We start from the raw sequence: 18,485 nt of genomic DNA, 5'->3' as shown, positions 1-18,485 counted from the left end.
CCCCCTCTGCTATATGGCAGTTGTCCTCCAAGCCTTTGCTCTGGCTGCTTGGCAGTACCTCTATCTAAAGTGAAATAATTTCCCCATGTGTGGATTGAAAATTTTTGGCATCCGGTGCTGGCTGGTGGAGTGTCCGTTCTAAGAGTTGAAAATACTTGCACACACATCCTCAGGCCGTGGCAGCTTCCTGCCTGGGCAATCTCCAGGCTGGCTCACAGACTGGAGAGGGAAACTGCAGCCAGCAAGGGAAGCTCGCCAAACTGGGAAGACGAGCAGCAGAGAACAGACTCCATTCTGGAGTGTGACCATCTCAGCAGCTGGCGCAGAGGGAAATCATATCTGCATCCAACAGGAATATGACGAGGGTGTGGGGACCCGTGCAGCAGCTCTGGGGCTCTGGGAAAGGGGTTCTGTGACACACATCTGTAACCGAGGTAGGCATGAGCCAGGAGGCCTCCCAGCCTCTGCTGCCTGCTGGGCACCAGGGAGTGGGTCCATGGGCAGTGGAATAGGGCCTGTGTGCAGGCTTCCCTAGCAGTGAGGGGGTTTAACAAGCTAAGTGTGGCTATTGCTGACACCAATTTGCAATTAAAGGTAACTCCAGCCTCCTGTTTCCTTGGTTTTGCTCATGCTGGCAAGATGGATGCTCACTGAGTAAGCACTGGTCAGGCCTTGACAAAGGATCTAGCAATAAAGGACACATCCCTGACCAAGTCATTGCAGGACAAATTACAGACATGCTGAATAGCTGTCACCTGTGTCTTCCTCTGGTCTACACTAGGTTCCTTGTGCTACCTGCAAAGGTCCAAACCCTTTTCTGTGGACCTTCACCAACTGACCCTAAATCATGCTTCCAGTTTCAACTCCTGCTACTATTTCCTTACCAGAACCCTATGCTCAGGCATTCAATTTCCTGATACTCATTGAATGTCTGGGCCCATTAACATCTCTGTATCTTCACACATGCTGCACCCTTTGTGTGAAATGTCTCCATTCTTCCTCGACACCCAGCAAACCCCTATCCAACCTTCAACACCTGGCACAAATGTCCCCTCCTTTGAGAAAGTGGGCCCTAAGACTTCTGCTGCTTGATCATCTCTGAAGTGCCAAGCAGTGCTAGGAGCCTCACAGGCATTGCTTTCTGTGTTCTTAAAGCAATCCTGCCTGGCTGATGTCCATTTTACAGAGGTGAAAAACGAAGCTCCAAAGACCTCAGAAACTTGTTCAAAGATACTCAGATGATGAGTGGCAAAGCCAGGATTCAGTCAATCCATCAATTAATAAATCACCAAATACTGGTTGTGTTCCTACTGTGTATCAGGCACCCTGGTTATAGTGGAGGAAAGGGTGGATGGAATTCCTGTCCTCCTATTTAGAAGGAGAACAGACAATGTGTAAGTAGCTGTGTTTCCAAGGCGGGAAGTCAGGTGGCCATGGATTTAAATTCATAGTGTGCATCTCTGCTGCCTTTGAGGCTTCCTGGGACAGCTGCCCTCTGCCACCACTTGTTACCCCTGATGGTGAACTCCCAGGGTGAGAAGCTGCGCCCTATTCATCTCTGTGTCCCGAGTGTTATGCACAGACCCAGCTCCAAGAGTGTGCTCTTAAAAGGCTTGTGTGGTGTAAGATCAATGGCCAGCGGGCTGCCTGGGTGCCAGGCGAGAGGCTGAGCGTGCGGACCCAGGGCCCTGGCAGACACAGCGTTCTCCTTACCTGGGAAATATCCATGACAGAATCACAGCTGAGGGGCCGGGCTGAGGTCAGGTCATTGGAGCCCAGGAGGGTGGAGATGACCCCATTCTGGTCAATGCGTCTGATCATGGTGCCATCCACAAAGTAAATCAGCCCTGACTTGTCCACCGTGATGCCTGGGGCAGAGAACACTCAGGGTTAGAGGTGGTCACAACCCATCTACTCATGGAGCTTGTGGGATGACAGAGAACCTCCTCTCCATGATTTGATTGGCTCTCCCGCACATCATTCATTCCTCTTCTAAAGATGAGGAGACACGCCAGAGGTGTGGAGTGGCTTGTTCAGAGTAGGGACAAGACCCCGAGTCTTGAGATTCCCCTCCATCTTGCTGCCTCTGAGGATTTTTACCTACCACCTGACCCATCCACAAACACTGGACTCATCCCTTCTGGGGGCTTGTTAAACACCAGATGTAGCGGTAAGGAAGATCTTTTTTCAATATCAAAACTGTGAATTATTTAAATTAACCTACTTCTGAAGACCTGTAATTAAATCATACTAATCACATCTTCTTTTTGGTAATAATTTTTCTTTCCTTCCAAGATAATCATCTTTCATGTTTTTCTATTACTACTCTAGTTTCATTGGTCATCACAGAAGTAGAGAGCCCCTCAAAAGAATCCTTTGGATTTGTATAGAGAATATTGGTGAAGTTAATTTCTAAAAAAGGCACGTTGAAGAGAGGAGTCAAAATTATGACTAAAAATCATCTGCTCCATTTGCTAGACTGTCCCAGACTGTCCCACCCTGCTGACTTCCTCCCTGACCAGCCATGTGACCTTGGGCTAGTCACTGGAAAGCTCTAGATTTGTGTCTCAGCTGTTCAATGAAGAAATTGTTCTAAATCTGTATCTCCCACTCTTGGATGTGTGTGCAAACCCCCTGGGAGTTTGCTAAGATGCACCCCCAGGCAGCTGTTGAGAAAATGTCAGTGGAGCCTGAGCAGGTATCTTTGTTTTTGACAAGCACCTTGGGTAATAATGATAGAAATCAAAGTTTGAAAACCTCTCTAGTCAGTCAGTACTTCTTAACCAGAGATGTGCCACAGAATTACCTGAAGAGATTTTTCGGCATATACCTGCTCGGCCTCACTCTGGGAAATACTAATTCAGGGGGTGGCTGGAACAAGGACCAGGTTTGTTTCAAAAATGCTCACGGTTAATATTGACTTCCACCTCAGGTCCAGAATCCCTGATGTTAGACACACCCCTCCTAAATGGAGGATGGCTCAGGGTCCTGGGGCTTGTGCCCCTAGGGAATGACAAGCCTGAGAGGGTTCATGATGAAATAAAAGAGATTCTGTGTTTTGTTCTCAGTTTTCTCTGGGGAAGGAACTGAAAGAAGGGGTCTGAAGAAGCTTCACAGAGGTGGAGACACTTGAAGTATCAAGCTTTCCAGTGGTATAGCCTTGGGTGAGTCACTCCCCTTCCAGTTCTCAGTTTCCTCATCCATAAAATGGGGATAATACACCTGGCTTGTAATCGTTAGCCCTCCATAATTATTAGTGACTTATCATTAGGAGAACCTGACCAGCACTTTGTGAGTTTTAAGGCCCTTGCTCTCAGGGTCCACGTGTCTATGACAGGTCAGAGGGTGGTTTTAGATACCAAGGGCTTCTGAGAGAGCCAAGGCCACAGGAGCAGTAGTTCCTTCTTCCCCCTCCTGGGCTGTTCAGGGCTGGAGAGTGATTTCATACCGAGGACCAGGCAGCCTCAAGGCGGGACGCCTGTCTTTGGTCCCTGCCTAGAATGTGAACGAATTACATTCTTCAAGTACCGAGACAGGAGTTTTCTTATCTGCCTGGCTATGCTGTCTCTCCTTCCATCTGCTAGGACTGATGAGTGCTCCATGAACAATTGGGTTTCTTGTTTACAAAATTGGCTGCACAGGCTAATAGAAGTAATCTGTCCTCTAATTAATTACTTCATTTTGTCTTCTTTTGTTGTGCTAAATAGATGAACAGCTTTTCTTCTCCCTGTTATAGAGTGTCTGTACATTGTGGCACCCTTGTCATTTCTATTTGGGTTAATCACAGGCTTTGGGGCAATTTCACTGTCACTATATCTGTGTGTAGTGTGTGTGTGTGCGTGTGTGTGTGTGTGTGTGTGTGTGTATGGTGGAGAACACACCTACGTAGAGCAGGGATTTTCAACAGGTGAGCTGCAAGATTTTTTAAAACATGCAATACCTTACTATTTAGTCAGGGGCACTGACCTCTTTTCCCTTAGATTGTCAAATGAAAAAATGACAACAGCCACCATAACAACAGCTATCTGTCTGGTATAAATGAATTAAAATTATATCTTTTTTTGTCAGATCGGCAAAAAAATATAATACATTTTTTGGTGTGCCGCAGAATTTTAGTAATTAGTTTATATGTGCCATGAAATGAAAAGGTTGAAAATCACTGCTGTAGAGCAACTGAGAAAGACCCGGAGAGAGTAAAAAATATCAGAAAAAAAATCCCTGGTTTTAATTCATAGAGTAAAATGTTGCAACTGAAAGGGGGTCTCAGGGATCATTTAGCCCAATCTGCTCATTTACCAATGGGGACACTGAGGCCCAGAGGAGTGGCAGAGCAAAACCACAATGCAGGGTCCCTAAGTGTAAGCTCTTTCCACCCTATGCTACTCTTTTAGTATTAGGAAATCATATTTAGGAGGAAGATTAACCACAGATGTCATAATATCTATCTCACAGAGTTCCCACCTGACCACTGCAGGTATGTGGTAGAGATATAGAATCCTCCTATATAATAAAAGGGTAATATGCAAATTGGCCCTAACAGCAGAACGACTGGGAATGACTGGTCATTATGACACACACTGACCACCAGGGGGCAGATGCTCAATGCAGGAGCTGTCCCCTGGTGGTAAGTGTGCTCCCACAGGGGGAGCTCTGTTCAGCCACAAGCCAGGGTGATGGCTGCCAGCACAGTGGTAGAGGCGGGAGCCTCTCCCGCCTCCTCAGCAGCACTAAGGATGTCTGACTGCAGCTTAGGCCAGCTCCCTGCTGGCAAGTGGACATCCCCTGAGGGCTGCCAGGCTGCCAGAGGGATGTCTTACTGTCAGCTTGGGCCCAACCCCTCAGGGAGCGGGCCTAAGCCAGCAGATGGACATACTCCGAGGGGTCCCAGACTGCAAGAGGGCATAGGCCGGGCTGAGGGACCCCCCCCCGAGTGCACAAATTTATATGAGGGGATGTCATATAACACAATACAATATACTATAATAATTACAATAGGAATCCCCATTTATGGGATGTTTATTATGTGACTGATACCATTGTACTAAGCATTAACATTCCTGATAATATTTAATGTGTACGACAACTCTACAGTATCTCTCTCTATTTCATAGATGAGCGAAATAAAGCTCAGAGAGGTTAAGCAATGCACCCAAAGTCACTAGGCTAGTAGGTGGCAATGACCGAATTTGAATATAGGACTGTCTGTTTTCACTAGCATCTAATGGCTTTGATTTGAACCAGGCCCTGAAATCTTGCACTATTTACTAATACAATCACTCATGGCATTTTTACAGGTTATCACATGCAATATATTAATTTTGACCCTCAGAATGATCCTAGGGGGTGGACACAAGAGGTATTATTACCATTGTTTTATCGACGAGGACCCTGAGGCTTAGACAGTATAGGTCACTGGCTTTAAGGTGAATGATGGGTATTTGTTGTTAATGTTGGCTTCTCCTCCAAACAGCCTTCCTTCCTAGTCTCCTAGGCACAGGGGCCTCTCTTGGCTTTGGACTCCCACACAGAGTTCTTTCTCCTTGTGTCTTAGGAAGCACTTCTGCCCTCTCCCAAGTCAGAGTATTCACATTCAAGTCTCCTTTTCCTGCTACAATAAACTTATCTATGCAACCACAAGGCACTGCATCCTCAGTATGCATCCTCAGTAAATACTTGATGAATAAGTGGATGAAAAATTGTGATTGTGGGTATGAAGAGGCCCAACTTTTTGTGGGACTCAAATGGAAACTTAGTTAACTCATCCTATAGCAAATGAACAGAGATGATACACGGCAATGATTTTATAACATAATAGTGTGAGAGACAGCATACATGTCCAACTAAATGATGGGCCATTCACTTGCTGGAACACCATACAGACATTAGAAATCAGTACAAAGACTAATGGCATGGAGAATGTTCATTTTTTATCAGTTAGGAAGAAAGGTAGGTCACTAAATGTTTGTTTAATGTGATCTCACTTTATTTTTGGTGAGTATTACATGTACCCACACACTTAGAAAAAAGGCTAAAAGGAAAGATAGGAAATGTTAACTGAGAATTTTTCCGGAAGGTAGAATTATGATGTCAACTTTTTTCCATAGAGTTCATGTTATTTTCCAGTAATAAACATCTATTTCTTTGGGAAAAGGAAAACACCCCAATACATGTTAACTGAAAGTGATTGAAAAACACAGCCTTACCCCTGGGATTGGTAAGTGTGGCTTCCGTGGCCTTCCCACCATCCCCGCAGCGGGTGTCATCAAAGGGGAGGCACTGGTCACCTGTCCCCGCGACGACCTCGGAGTTCTTGACGAGGTCCTTTACCACCGTGGTGGACTTGATCTTGAAGACCCGCCGGCTGTTGGTGTCGGAGAGGAAGACAGCCCCGCTCATGGGGTCTGTCGTCAGGTAGTATTTGTGCGCTGGACTGTGACTGGAAGACAAGGACATGCCAGTTGGTGAGCCCCTTCTTTCCTACCAGGTAGCCAGAGGCGTACAACTTAAATTCAAGCAACAATATCATATGTGGATGATGTACCCATTTTTGGGGCGAGTTCCCCAATTTGTCTGACTCCAGATATGGTGGGTCTAACTCTCTCTCCCACTCAACTATCAATGCCAATGATTGCCAGGCCCAGCCCCATCCCCGTGCCACCCCCATATCAGGTGCTCAATACATGTCTTCTTAAAAGGAATGTCCATGAGGGTTATCATAGGTGGCCTGTAAATCCAAGCCAGAAACACAAAAGAGCTTGACTTTAAAACCACTTAAAGGTTGGACAGTGGGAGGGAAGAGATCAACCAAAGAACTTGTATGGACACAGACAATAGGGTGGTGGAGGCCTGGGGCAGGGGGCGGGGTGGGCTAGAAAGGGTCAATGGGGAAAAAAGGGGACCTATGTAATACTTTCAACAATAAAGATTTGATAATAATAAAAAAGAATTGGACCTATGGACTCTTCTTCCACAGAATTTTCACAGCAGCCATAACCCTTCTTGGGACTGACTGATAAGACCCTGCCAGATCTGACTCCCAGTCAGCGTCCACATGGTCTTCACTTGACACACATGTTACACTTATCAGGAGCCCAGCAGTCTCCCGCTTGCAGTCAGATATAAATGAGTTGCAGGATTAGTTGTAATTGGCAGCTACATCCAATGGAAAATAAACAAAACACAGGAGCCGTGCTCATGATGGTTCCACTCCTGGAGATCAGCCGTGAAGACCAGGCCGTGCGAACAGGAAAGTGAGGTCAGACCTCGGCGGCACCCAGGCATCACAGAGACAAGGCGCTGCCTCTGGGCACAGGGGGTAGGAAAAGGCACCGCTTGGAGTCTGTTCCATCTGGGTTTGAGGTATAGCTCTGTTAGTTCCAGGTTCTGAAACTTGAGCAAATTAGCTGGCCTCCTGAGCCTTAAGTTTTCTTCATCTACAGAATGGGGTTGTTAGCAGCTACCTGGCCAGTGTACTATGAAAATTACATAAAATCATCTGTGACAGATCTCCAGCATCATGGCACCTCAGAGGTGCTCCACATCAGCACTGTTTGATGACTAGCCATCATGTCTGTTTTTGCACGTGGAGAGGACTAGAGCAGCGGCCGCCAACATTTCGGGCCTCACAGACCGCCAGTGGTCCGCGGACCACTGGTTGGCGATCGCTGGACCAGAGCGTAGATATTTGTTATTAAGCTTGACTTTTGCTATCACATGGTACTGCTTTACAATTTCATCGAAGTCTAGGCCACATTGGAGTTGGACTCATAACTCCTGGGAGCTGTTTCAGTTCCTGTACACGGCCTGGTAACCCTCAGCCCTCAAACTGCATCCCAGTACTGACAGCATCCTCTAAGTCTCTGGAAAGTCTTCTAATTCAAAGGCATCTGTCTGTTCAGGCTGGATGGCCTGGCACTGGCCGAGGGCATGTATTTCAGTGGCGAACTCGGTCCCCAGTCCTGGTTGGGGCATGTGTGGGAGGCAACCAATTGATGTGTTTCTCTCTCATTGATGTTTTTTTCTCTCTCTGTCTCTCCCCTCTCTCCTCCCTCTAAAAATCAATGGAAAAATATCCTTGGGTGAGGGTTAACAAATATAAATAAATAAATAAACAAGCTTAATAAATGGCAGCTGGTCTCCATGAGAAACCCCCAGAATATTTATGTTATTGCATAATGGAAAAGCCAAGAATGGCAGAGTTAATATTGTCTTGTCTGACTTATTTCCTGGGGCAGTTAAGGACTCTGTTAGAATTAACAGAATATGTATAGCTGGGATCAATGGAGATGAGTTCAAATGCACTTCTGAACAACAGGCTTCAAACATTTCTCCATGACCCTAGGGAAGAGATCTGGAGGAGATAAGGATCTGTGTTCCTTGATGGGGTCCAGGAGAAAGATGCCCAAAGGGCTGGGCTCCCTGGACTGCACATGCCCCCTGTGGTAGGCTGGTGGCATATTGAGGCTGAAAAGGCTGAGGGCAGAGAAGAGACTGCTCTGGGGAGCACCCATGCAAGCTAAGAGAACCAGCCTGAGCCAAAGGCTATTTCTGGGAACAGTGGAGACAATAAAGGAGAAAGAGGACAAGATTTCAGAATTTATTTAATCCACTTCTGACATTTACTGATGGGGATATGAACGCCCAGAGAGAGGAAGATGTTTGTCAATACCCAGGTGCCAGTGAGAATCAGAGCTAGAACCCAGGTCGTCTCACTCTGTTTTGACTTTAGAAAACAAAAAGGCAGAAGAAAAATCCTTTATTCTCTCCCACTCTTCACTATAGAAATACTTTTTAGCACCTGAGAAAAACAATGAATTGCAAGAGGCCAGGAAACTGGCTTTGAAATCATACCATGGATCCATCTATTAAACGATAACTAAACATCAGAAACAAAAGACACTCAAACCACAACTCTCTCAACTAAAGATTCTGAGATTAAAAGCAGAAAAAGCCAGGGGCCCAAACCACGGTCACATGATGAGTGCATGGAAAAGCTGGACAAGCACCCTGGCCCCCCGACTCTTCCCAGCTAGGCACCCCCACACCCCAGCTGTGTCCCAGGCAGTCACCACTACTGAGTGAAGGTTTTAATGGTGAATGCTAGGTTTTCAATGAAGATCTTCATATGAAATGTAATTCTGTGTTTACTATAAATCTGAACTTGAGGGCACATATCCATACAGAGTTCAGTATTATCCATACAAAGCTCACCAAAAATCTGGTTTAGATTTCAGTGTCAGGAAAAAATATCCCTCCTCTGAGAAGTGAACAGATTTTCCCATTTCTGATAATGCAAACCATGAAAATTATTATGTTTCCCTGTTTATTCTGGCTGGAAGGAGGCTCCGAGTCTAATTTGATATATGACCACATATATGTGTTTCCTCCTTTTTATTTTGTTACCAAATTCTATTTAATTTACTTTACTGCCTGTGTCTTTGGTTGTTAAGAGGATTGAAGGATTTAATTCCTTTTTGGGAAAGATGGAGACATCATCATCATCATCATGTAATTGTTATGATGATGTTAAAAATAAATTATTATTATTACTATCTAATAATGATGTTATTATTATTACCACTTCTGGAACTCCTTTCTGTGCCTGGCACAATGCTAGATACTTTACAAACATCCTCTGTAACACTTACAACAATCTCCATGGGATATTTTATTAACCTCAAGTTAGAAGCTAAAGCCCAAAGAGATGAAGTAATTTTTTCAAGTTTACACAAGGTCAGTTTCAAGTTTTGTCATCTGTAAATTAGATATACCATGATACCTAATTCAAAGGATGGTTTGTGGATGAACTGCTTTAATCCATGTAAATCATTTAACCCCTCTCTGCTATACCCTAAGAAGCTCTATATACATTTAACATTTATGATCATTACATTAATACTATATCTCACTATGTAGATATGCATATCATCATTAGTGGATTTGGGATTGGTCTGACTCTATCTTCCATACTAAGACTTTCTTTCATCCCACCTTAGCATCCCCCCACGTGCCATTGTGGTTTGAGCCCCGTGTGGGTCTGAGCCCCATGTGGGTGACTGAGAGCCCCTCTGCAGAGATGCCAGCCACAGCCCCGTCTGTCCATGCGACTTTCAAGTCACCCCCACGTGTGTGAGGCTGGGGGGACTCCAAGGTCACTGTCACCTGGGAGTCAGACGAGTGCTGCAGTGACTGGAGCCGATGCCATGCACACATTTCTCTCTGTTGGTCTGATGAGGCCCAATTCTGTCAGCTGCAGTGTCATTGTGAGCCTACATGACAAGTCTACTCTGTGACAAAGTTCCTATTTGGGGATTGCTCTCTGGGTGTCTGTCAGGTCTGGAACTCCTCCCCTGCTCTGTCCTTGCTGGCAAGCCTTCCAGGGGGCTGCACCCCAGCCATCAAGCCGAGGCACCTGGAATGCCCACAGAAGTACAGATCTGAGCCCTGTCTTCTTCCAGGGCCTTTGCCCGATCCAGATGTTCTCAGGACTTCCCACTGTGACCATCCAAGTCACCCAACACAGTGAGGATGATGTACTCCTTTATTCTAAGAAGAGGCAGACTGTGGTGTTCAAATTACTATGCCCAGGTTAACATTTTCCCCATCACTGCAGTCTGTCTCATCCACTGACTACCAAAGGAGCGGCTGCACTTTGCAGGGATTAGAGGAGCTCAGGCTCTCACCACCTGTCCCCACCATTATTAACGACTTCCTCTCATTGTAACCGATTACCCGCAATCAGTTCCAACCACACAGGGTTCATTTGCCATCGAGCCATCTGAAATTGACACATGCATCTTACCATACAACATGCAACAAGGCAGAGGAGAGACGGGAAAATTCTCCACTGGTTGGCTTACCTATGTCTGAAATCTTTATTTCTGACAGAAGACAGGAGAGCAGGGAATAGAAGAAAGAATGAGGCGTTAGCAGCAGGGTTAGAAGCATTATTAGCAGCCTGAAAACTTGACAGCAATGGTACAGTACAATACTATAATAAATAAAGACTTAGCAGCCATGACACTGATATATTTCATATGGGATATTACTTGTCAGTGAGCTCACTTACAAGCAGCTACATATCACAGAAGAGGCGCGGTTCCACCTGCGCCGCTACGGCTGACTTCGGGGAAGCGGATGAGGTTGACACATGCTGCTGCTTCCACCAGGGCTGAGGCAGAGGGTGGAGCAGTCCACCCCTACCCCCTAGACAGACACACATTCCCGGAGATAAACATGCTCATTGCTGTGTCTCTGCCCGTGGGCCTTACCAAGAGTTATTAAAACCTGCAGAATCTGCTACAATGATCTTCATAATAGAATACAGAATGGGAGATATGCTATAATTAGAAGGGAGACAGTAACACAGAGAAACAGACCAGGGCAAAAAGACTCAAAGAAAACTAAATCAAGATGATAATATATTGATCCATTTATCTTTCTTTCCAAATTTCATTGACTCCTCCCTTCCTTACCCACTGTCTTCCATGATCTCCCTGAAACAGTGGGAGGGAGACAGGGGAAATGGGATCTCTTATTTGAAAGGTTGAAAATGGAGGCCCAGAGCTGGTGGGTGTTGCTCAGTGATTAGAGCCTTAGCCTGAGCACTGAATGGTCACTGGTTCGATTCCAAGTCAAGGGCATGTATCTGGATTGCGGTTTGATCCCTGCCCCAGTAGCGGAGTGTGCAGGAGGCAAATGATCGATGTGTCTCTCTCACATGGATGTTTCTCTCTCTCTCTCCACCTCCCTCCCTTCCACTCTCTTTAAAAATCAATGGAAAAAATATCCTTGGGTGAGGATTAACAAAAAGAAAAGAAGAAAAGAAGAAAAAAAAAGAAAAAAAGAAAAGAAAAAGGAGGCCCAGAGAGGGTAAGTGTCTTCCCCATAGTTGTGTAGCTTGTCTGCCAAGGTGGATTGGCCCCCTGTCCATGGCCCTTTCCATCACAGGACAGGAGATGAAAAGACAATATGAGCAGTTGACCGAAGCAATTACACCCAGGGTTCCCTCTTCCTTGGCAGATGCCTCTGCCAATCACACTCATAAAAGAGAGAAGAAAGGCAGAGAATACTCCTGGTGGCCTGGTTCTCATTCAGCCTATTGTCTGATTTCCTATGGGTCCATAGAATATGAGCTTCTAATCCTTTTCATGCAAAGACCCTCTCCTTCCCTGTCCCTGTGTGAGTGGGCAAATACCAATGTGCTCCCCTTGGGGCTGTTGGTCAGCCGCGTGCACTGCAGAATGAGATTCTCCGCAGGCACAGACCTGCAGAGAGTACCTGGACAAGGCATTCAGCCAGAGGGGCCTTCACGGGTCCAGGTGACCAATCTTTGGTGCGGCAGAGCTGCACGATGGCCTTCTGGGTTTGCACCCACCATTCCAGGAGCTGGACCTTTGGCGGTTTTTAAAATTCCATGGTCAACAGTACCAACTACCTCGCAGAACTCCTAAACTAAATAGCAGGGGCCTCACAAAAGCGAGACTGCTTTTCCCCTGGCCGCTCTGGAGGAAGGCTTTCCTGCCCAAGGGCTGTGCTGTTCACCTGGACCCCAGCCCAGGAGAAAGCAGCGGTGAAGAACCTGGTGCAGTGTCTCCTGAAAGGGAGAGTGGGGCGCCCCCTACCTGTAACCTCAGCGTCTGGTAACCCAAGATCCCACCCTAGGACAGTGCTGTGGTTGTAGGAGATCTGGCTGAGGGAGGCATGGGGAAAAGCCACACCAGGCCCTTCCCTGCTCCCTAAGAATGGCTGTGCTCCGTCACACCTGGTCAGTCAGGATGGGGAAACAGAAGAGGCCGACTCAGCTGGCTCTGTGGCACCACAGAAGCAGACAGACAGTGCCCGGTTTTAGTCGGAGGGCTTTCTCTCAGTATTGGGCAGCTGAAAAACCTGCTCCTCACTCTGAATGTTAAGTAACGGGGCAAAACCTGGTAACACCGGCAGGGGGGGCCTTGGCCAGGATGCCATCCCTTGCCCTCGTTAAAAGACTCATGTGATTGATTCCAATCAGTTCGGTGCTAGGAGGCAGAAAGAAGATCCAGGGGCCGAAACCGGTTTGGCTCAGTGGATAGAGCGTCGGCCTGCGGACTGAAAGGTCCCAGGTTCGATTCCGGTCAAGGGCATGTACCTGGGTTGCGGGCACATCCCCGGTGGGAGATGTGCAGGAGGCAGCTGATCGGTGTTTCTCTCTCATCGATGTTTCTAACTCTCTATCTCTCTCCCTTCCTCTCTGTAAAAAAATCAATAAAATATATTAAAAAAAAAAAAAAAAGAAAGAAGATCCAGGGGTTTCCAAGGAGTTTAATTCTTGGTTGCCAGCAGCCTTCTACGTCAGCCGGACGCCAAGGCTACCTCCCTGTCCCAAGAGAGGTTCGACATCGCAGTGCCCCGTGGGAGTCAGCTGCTGCTCCCTCAGGGCCCTCGGCTCAGGTTAGCCTCTGAGCTGGGCAGTGAGAGGTCCCGGACTCTGACAGGTGAGGCGCTGCCCTGCTCCTTCTCTGGGCCTGGTGGGTAAGGCCAGCTGGGCCCACAGGATGGCAAAGGGACGTTATAGGAACGGCGAGGAAGGCAGAGCCTTATGTACCTCAGCTCCAGGATGTTGGTGACGTTCCCGGAGGGGAAGATCCTTCGGACGTAGTTGAAATCTCCCACGTAGAGGCTGCCGTCGGAGCCGCACGTCAGGGCCACGGGGGCCAGGAGCTTGTTGCCGTCAGCAAGGCCGTTGCAGCTGGGGCAGGAGATGCTTCTCCGGCGCCCATTGCCCATGATGCTCCCGATGACGGGGGGCTGCTGAGACACAAACTGGTTCTCCCCGTTCCCTTTGTGCAGGATGCCTGCGAGGAGACAGAGAACAGAATCACCCACGGAGCAGGGAGAGGCTCTCTTCTGAGGCTAACCACAGAGCTCCCGTGGTGGTGTAAGGAATGCAAGGTCTCTGCCTGCCATTCCGGACATCTCCCAAGGCTGCCTCACCCCAGAATGAAACCTTGGACAGGCCATACTGCTCTACGGATGAGATCCTCACAACGACTCTGTAAGCTAACGGGGGTGGAGGGTGGGGTGAGGCAAAGTGGCGTACCTGAGGCCAACAGGTGATGGTAGGAGCAGCCCTAAGTCCGGGCTCTTAGTTATTCATCTCCACGGCCTCTCACATAGACTGAACTCATCTCCTATCCCCCTCTCTGGTCTCTCTTACAGCACGAGTTCTTTATCGCACTTGCCTGTTTTCCTCTCTTTAGGCTGATACCATTGTCTTTTCCCTTTCTGTATCCCCAGTGCCCAGCACAGAACTTGACACAGAGTAGGCACCAATAAATGTTTATAGAAATGCATGAGGGAAGCGAACTCACAGTCTCTTCTCACCAAGGTAGAGTCAAGAGAACTGGGTTTTTACCTCATTTTGCAACTAACAGGCTGATCCCAGCTCTTGTCGGTCTCTTCACTGCTCTAAGTGCCCTTGGGCCTCAGTTTCCCCAGCAAAGAGAAGGGATTGCCCTCGATGACCTGTAAGCACCATCCCATCTCCCCACTGTTTCCCCTCAGGCCCAGATCACCCGCTAGCTCCTGAATTATTGCCACGGCCACCAAGCTGGACTCGGCCTCCAGCCTCACCCCTTCTGCACCGCAGCCTGAGTGAGTTTTGTTTGCTCTGGTCAGAAGCATCTTCGCCCAGGCTGTCTCCTGTTAGCTTTGTCCTTTGTTGAAGGGATACCTTTCATTTTTATGTAGTCTGAGCAATTATTTTTCTACTTGAATGTTTGTGCTTTTTTAGGTTTTAGGGAATCTCTCTGAGATCATAAAGATATTCTATGAAAGTTAATGTGTTATATTTCTAATTTAGATCTTTAATCAAACTTTATTTTGTTTACTTTGTGCAAAGTATGAACTTACGTTTGTTTTTCTCCATATATTGAGCCAATTTCCCAAATGCCAATTTCGAAAACACCTATCCACCCTCCACTGGTAAGTGATGCTCCCTCTATCATATACCAAGTTCCCATGAACACATGGTATATGGCAGAAACCTGCAGTTACCCACGGTATCCATCCTATCCCCCTTCCTTATTTCTGTAGTTATAGAACCTGGTGCTTGGCAGGGCACAGACTCTCAGGGGCTGCCTACAATCCCAGCCTGGTGTGCGGCTACACTTGGTAGGTGACTGCGTTCCGGCCAATGTTTGGAAGGGAGGTGGCATGGCAGCTGCTGGGATGTGTCCTTAGAGTGGAAAGGGCTTGCTCTTAGTCCTTTCCTCCTTCTTGCTGACTGGAAAGTGGATGTGAAGTTTGGAGCGAAAGCAATCACCTTGGACCATGACCTTGGGGATGGAGGCTTGAGTAGGAAAGGAGCCTGCCAAGTGCTAAACCAGCCCTGGCATCTCTAGCTCCAGACTTTCAGGTGCGTGAAAAACACACTTGTAACCTGTTTGCAATTCTGTTATTTTGGCTTTTTGTCACTCATGGCCAAACCTTGTCCTAATGCAGTGATGGCGAACCTATGACACGCATGTCAGAGGTGTCACGCGAATTCATTTTTTTGGTTGATTTTTCTTTGTTAAATGGCATTTAAATATATAAAATAAATATCAAAAATATAAGTCTTTGTTTTACTATGGTTGCAAAATTTCTATATGTGACATGGCACCAGAGTTAAGTTAGGGTTTTTCAAAATGCTGACACACCAAGCTCAAAAGGTTCGCCATCACTGTCCAAATGACTACTCACAGGTCAGGGTCTGGGCTCCTTGTTTTGTCCCCTGGTATCTATCCATCTGTTCCTGTGCCAGCTCCACACAGTTTTAGATACAATGACTCTCCTAGGATAGCTTAATATCTGCTGTGTGCCTCTTTTTGGCTTTTATTTTGAAGATTGCCTTAGCTATTTACACATTTTTATTCTACCATAAGTTTTAGAACAAATTTGTCAATTTCCCCCCAAAACATGTGGTTGCTTTGATAGGCATTCATGGTATGTGCAGATTAGGACATCATTACCGTAGTTAGTGGTCTCATCCCAGAACACAGAGTGAGCTACTGGAAATTCAGATCTGACTATGGCATCTGCATGCTTCACACCCTTCATATGCCTCTGGGTGAACTTCAGCTGCCAAGCCCCCAGCTTTGGCTTTTGCTATTCCCTTCATTTCACCCTTTGCTCAAACCACAGTGACCCTCCTCTCCAATGACTCTTCTTTCATGCTTCAGTGCTTGGCACATCCTGTGCCCTCTCCCTACTTGAGACAGGGCTAATCCTGCTGACCCTCTGAGAATTGGTTCAGAAGTTCTCTCCAAAGAGGTACCTTGCTGAACCACGAAGCTGAGTGACATGTCCCTTTTCTATGCCCCAGTGCTTTGCTCCCTCTGTGATGGCACTGTCCATGGCACAGCATGGAAATTGCCTGGAAGTGTTGGCCTCTGATCTGAGTAAATTCTTGAGGCCTTTCCATTCTGCTTCCCCAGAGCCCAGCAGTAACAAGCACAAAGCAGGGACCCCAGGAACACTCATGGACTAATCCTTCAGACCGATGGATCCCATAGGAGCCCGTGGAATCTGAAGTGTGTGTTTTTTGTCTCGTATGGCACCAAGGACATCACAGCAAGGCTGGGCTCTGGGGATTTTATCCACCCACTCACCACTTTGGATGTTGAGGGCGTGATGTTTGTCCAGGCTCCATCCTCCCAGCCTGGAAGCGTCGATTTCATAGCCCTGCAGCACTGCTGTTCTTTTCTCCCACAGGATGAGATCGGGGCAGGATTCGTACTCATAACCCACGGAGACTGCAGACAACAAAAGGCACAGAATGCACAGTGAGCAAGGCCTCTTCTTTGGCTTTAGATCTGCACGCAAGGCCCCTGCCTGTCTTTTGTAGAAAAGGAAAAAGGATCACATTTCTAAGTGGAACCACATCTATATGCACAACTAACACAGGGATGCTGGGCCTTTATAGCCCTTTTTTCAAGAGTGATCATTTATTATTAGGAAAAATTAAGCAAATGTATTAACTGCTTTTTAAAAGGATCCAGATGACTGGATTCCAGGGAAACCTCTTTATTATAGAAAACACTCTAGGCACAAAAGTCTTTACTTGTAGCATTGTTTTTCTTTTTCTTTTCTTTTTTTTTGTTTTTTTTTTTGTTTTGTAGCATTATTTTTAATAGTGGGAAACTGGGAGTAACCTAAAGGTTCAAAAGGGGCTAGAGGTTGAGCAAACCCAAGTGTACTATGCTCTGGAGGAATATTATGTAGCCCCTGGAAATTATGGTTATAAAGACCATGGGTGACACAGGAATAATGCTAAGTTGGAAAAACTAGTTATATATCATATTATATCTGTGTTAAGAAAAACCATACATCAAAAAATTAAGTGTTAACAAGTGCTTGTATTTGCTTAGAAGAACATACAACTTTATTGCTATTTTATCTACTTATCCAATTTTTATTAATGAAAATAGTATTACTTTAATAAAGAATAACCCAAAATCACTTGTAATGAATTTATGAAAAGGAGCTCAGCGAGGGTACTTTGAAAGCTGGAAATGGCTTTGAGGTTTCAAAACTTGAAAACCCCTGGGTTTCACAAGTCACGGCCTCCTTCAGCCACCAGCCACCGGGATGCAGGCTCCCCACGGCAGGCTTCCCAAAGCTGGGTTTGTGAAAAGCCCAATGACTGCTCCATGGAAAGGAACTGTGCGAGGTGGGAATGCCATTTCTTCCAAGTATATTTTTGGGCTGACACTATTTTCCAGTGGACAATATCCTGCCACATACACAAGACAGGAGTTAACAATTGGGCAGCCCCTTAGAGTTTCTTTTAAGTACCATAAAAGATGGCTGGCCATCCATGGCAGGAGGGGAATATGGCTGGAAAATGACCTTGAGTCCCTTATGCAGGCATAATGCCTCCTACTGGACATGTCAGGAGAGTGAACCTTGAGGTCTCCCTGTGTGGACACTTCCCTTTTTAACTGGTAGTTGGGCACTGAGTGGGCTCATTTCGTCTGAGGAGGCTGTAAGGCTTCATTGTTTCTGAAGAGCCACAGAGGTAGTTCATAGAAGGGATTGTGAACAGTGAGAGAGGGTGTCTGTTTCCTTGTGGGGTAGGGTAGGATGCAAAACAATAGGAAAGATCTGGATAAATCCAACTCCCTTCCTTCCTTGTACATCCTTGGGAAGTCACTTCACCGTTTTGGGCTTCAGCTTCCTCATGAAGAGTTGGGGGCAATTTGACTCACAGGGGGCTTGTGAGGATTAACTAAGATACCATTGTACAGGGGAGCCCACTGCCCAGAGTACATGCTCAACAGATATTCTCTTATTTCCTTCTTTCCCCTCCCTCCCTCCGTCCCTTCCCTCCTCCCTCCCTCCCTCCCTCCCTCCCTCCCTCCCTCCCTCCCTCCCTCCCTCCCTTCCTTCCTTCCTTCCTTCCTTCCTTCCTTCCTTCCTTCCTTCCTTCCTTCCTTCCTTCCTTCCTTCCTTCCTTCTTCTCCTTC

The 18,485-nt window shown here is 46.8% G+C and overlaps 1 protein-coding gene across 1 annotated transcript in view; it reads right to left on the bottom strand.

Annotated features, from left to right (window-relative positions):
* TENM4 (teneurin transmembrane protein 4) overlaps positions 1-18,485 on the bottom strand; it is a 756,175-nt gene that overhangs the window by 50,504 nt on the left and 687,186 nt on the right. Inside the window, 4 exon segments of the mRNA XM_059708328.1 lie at positions 1,714-1,868; positions 6,204-6,436; positions 13,583-13,832; positions 16,629-16,772. Of these exon segments, the coding sequence (XP_059564311.1) occupies positions 1,714-1,868; positions 6,204-6,436; positions 13,583-13,832; positions 16,629-16,772 (782 nt within the window).

The sequence above is a fragment of the Myotis daubentonii genome, chromosome 9 (assembly GCF_963259705.1).
Source record: "Myotis daubentonii chromosome 9, mMyoDau2.1, whole genome shotgun sequence".
NCBI lineage: Eukaryota > Metazoa > Chordata > Mammalia > Chiroptera > Vespertilionidae > Myotis > Myotis daubentonii.
The sequence above is the reverse complement of the archived record's forward strand: the minus strand, read 5'-3'. Positions and strand labels throughout refer to the sequence as shown.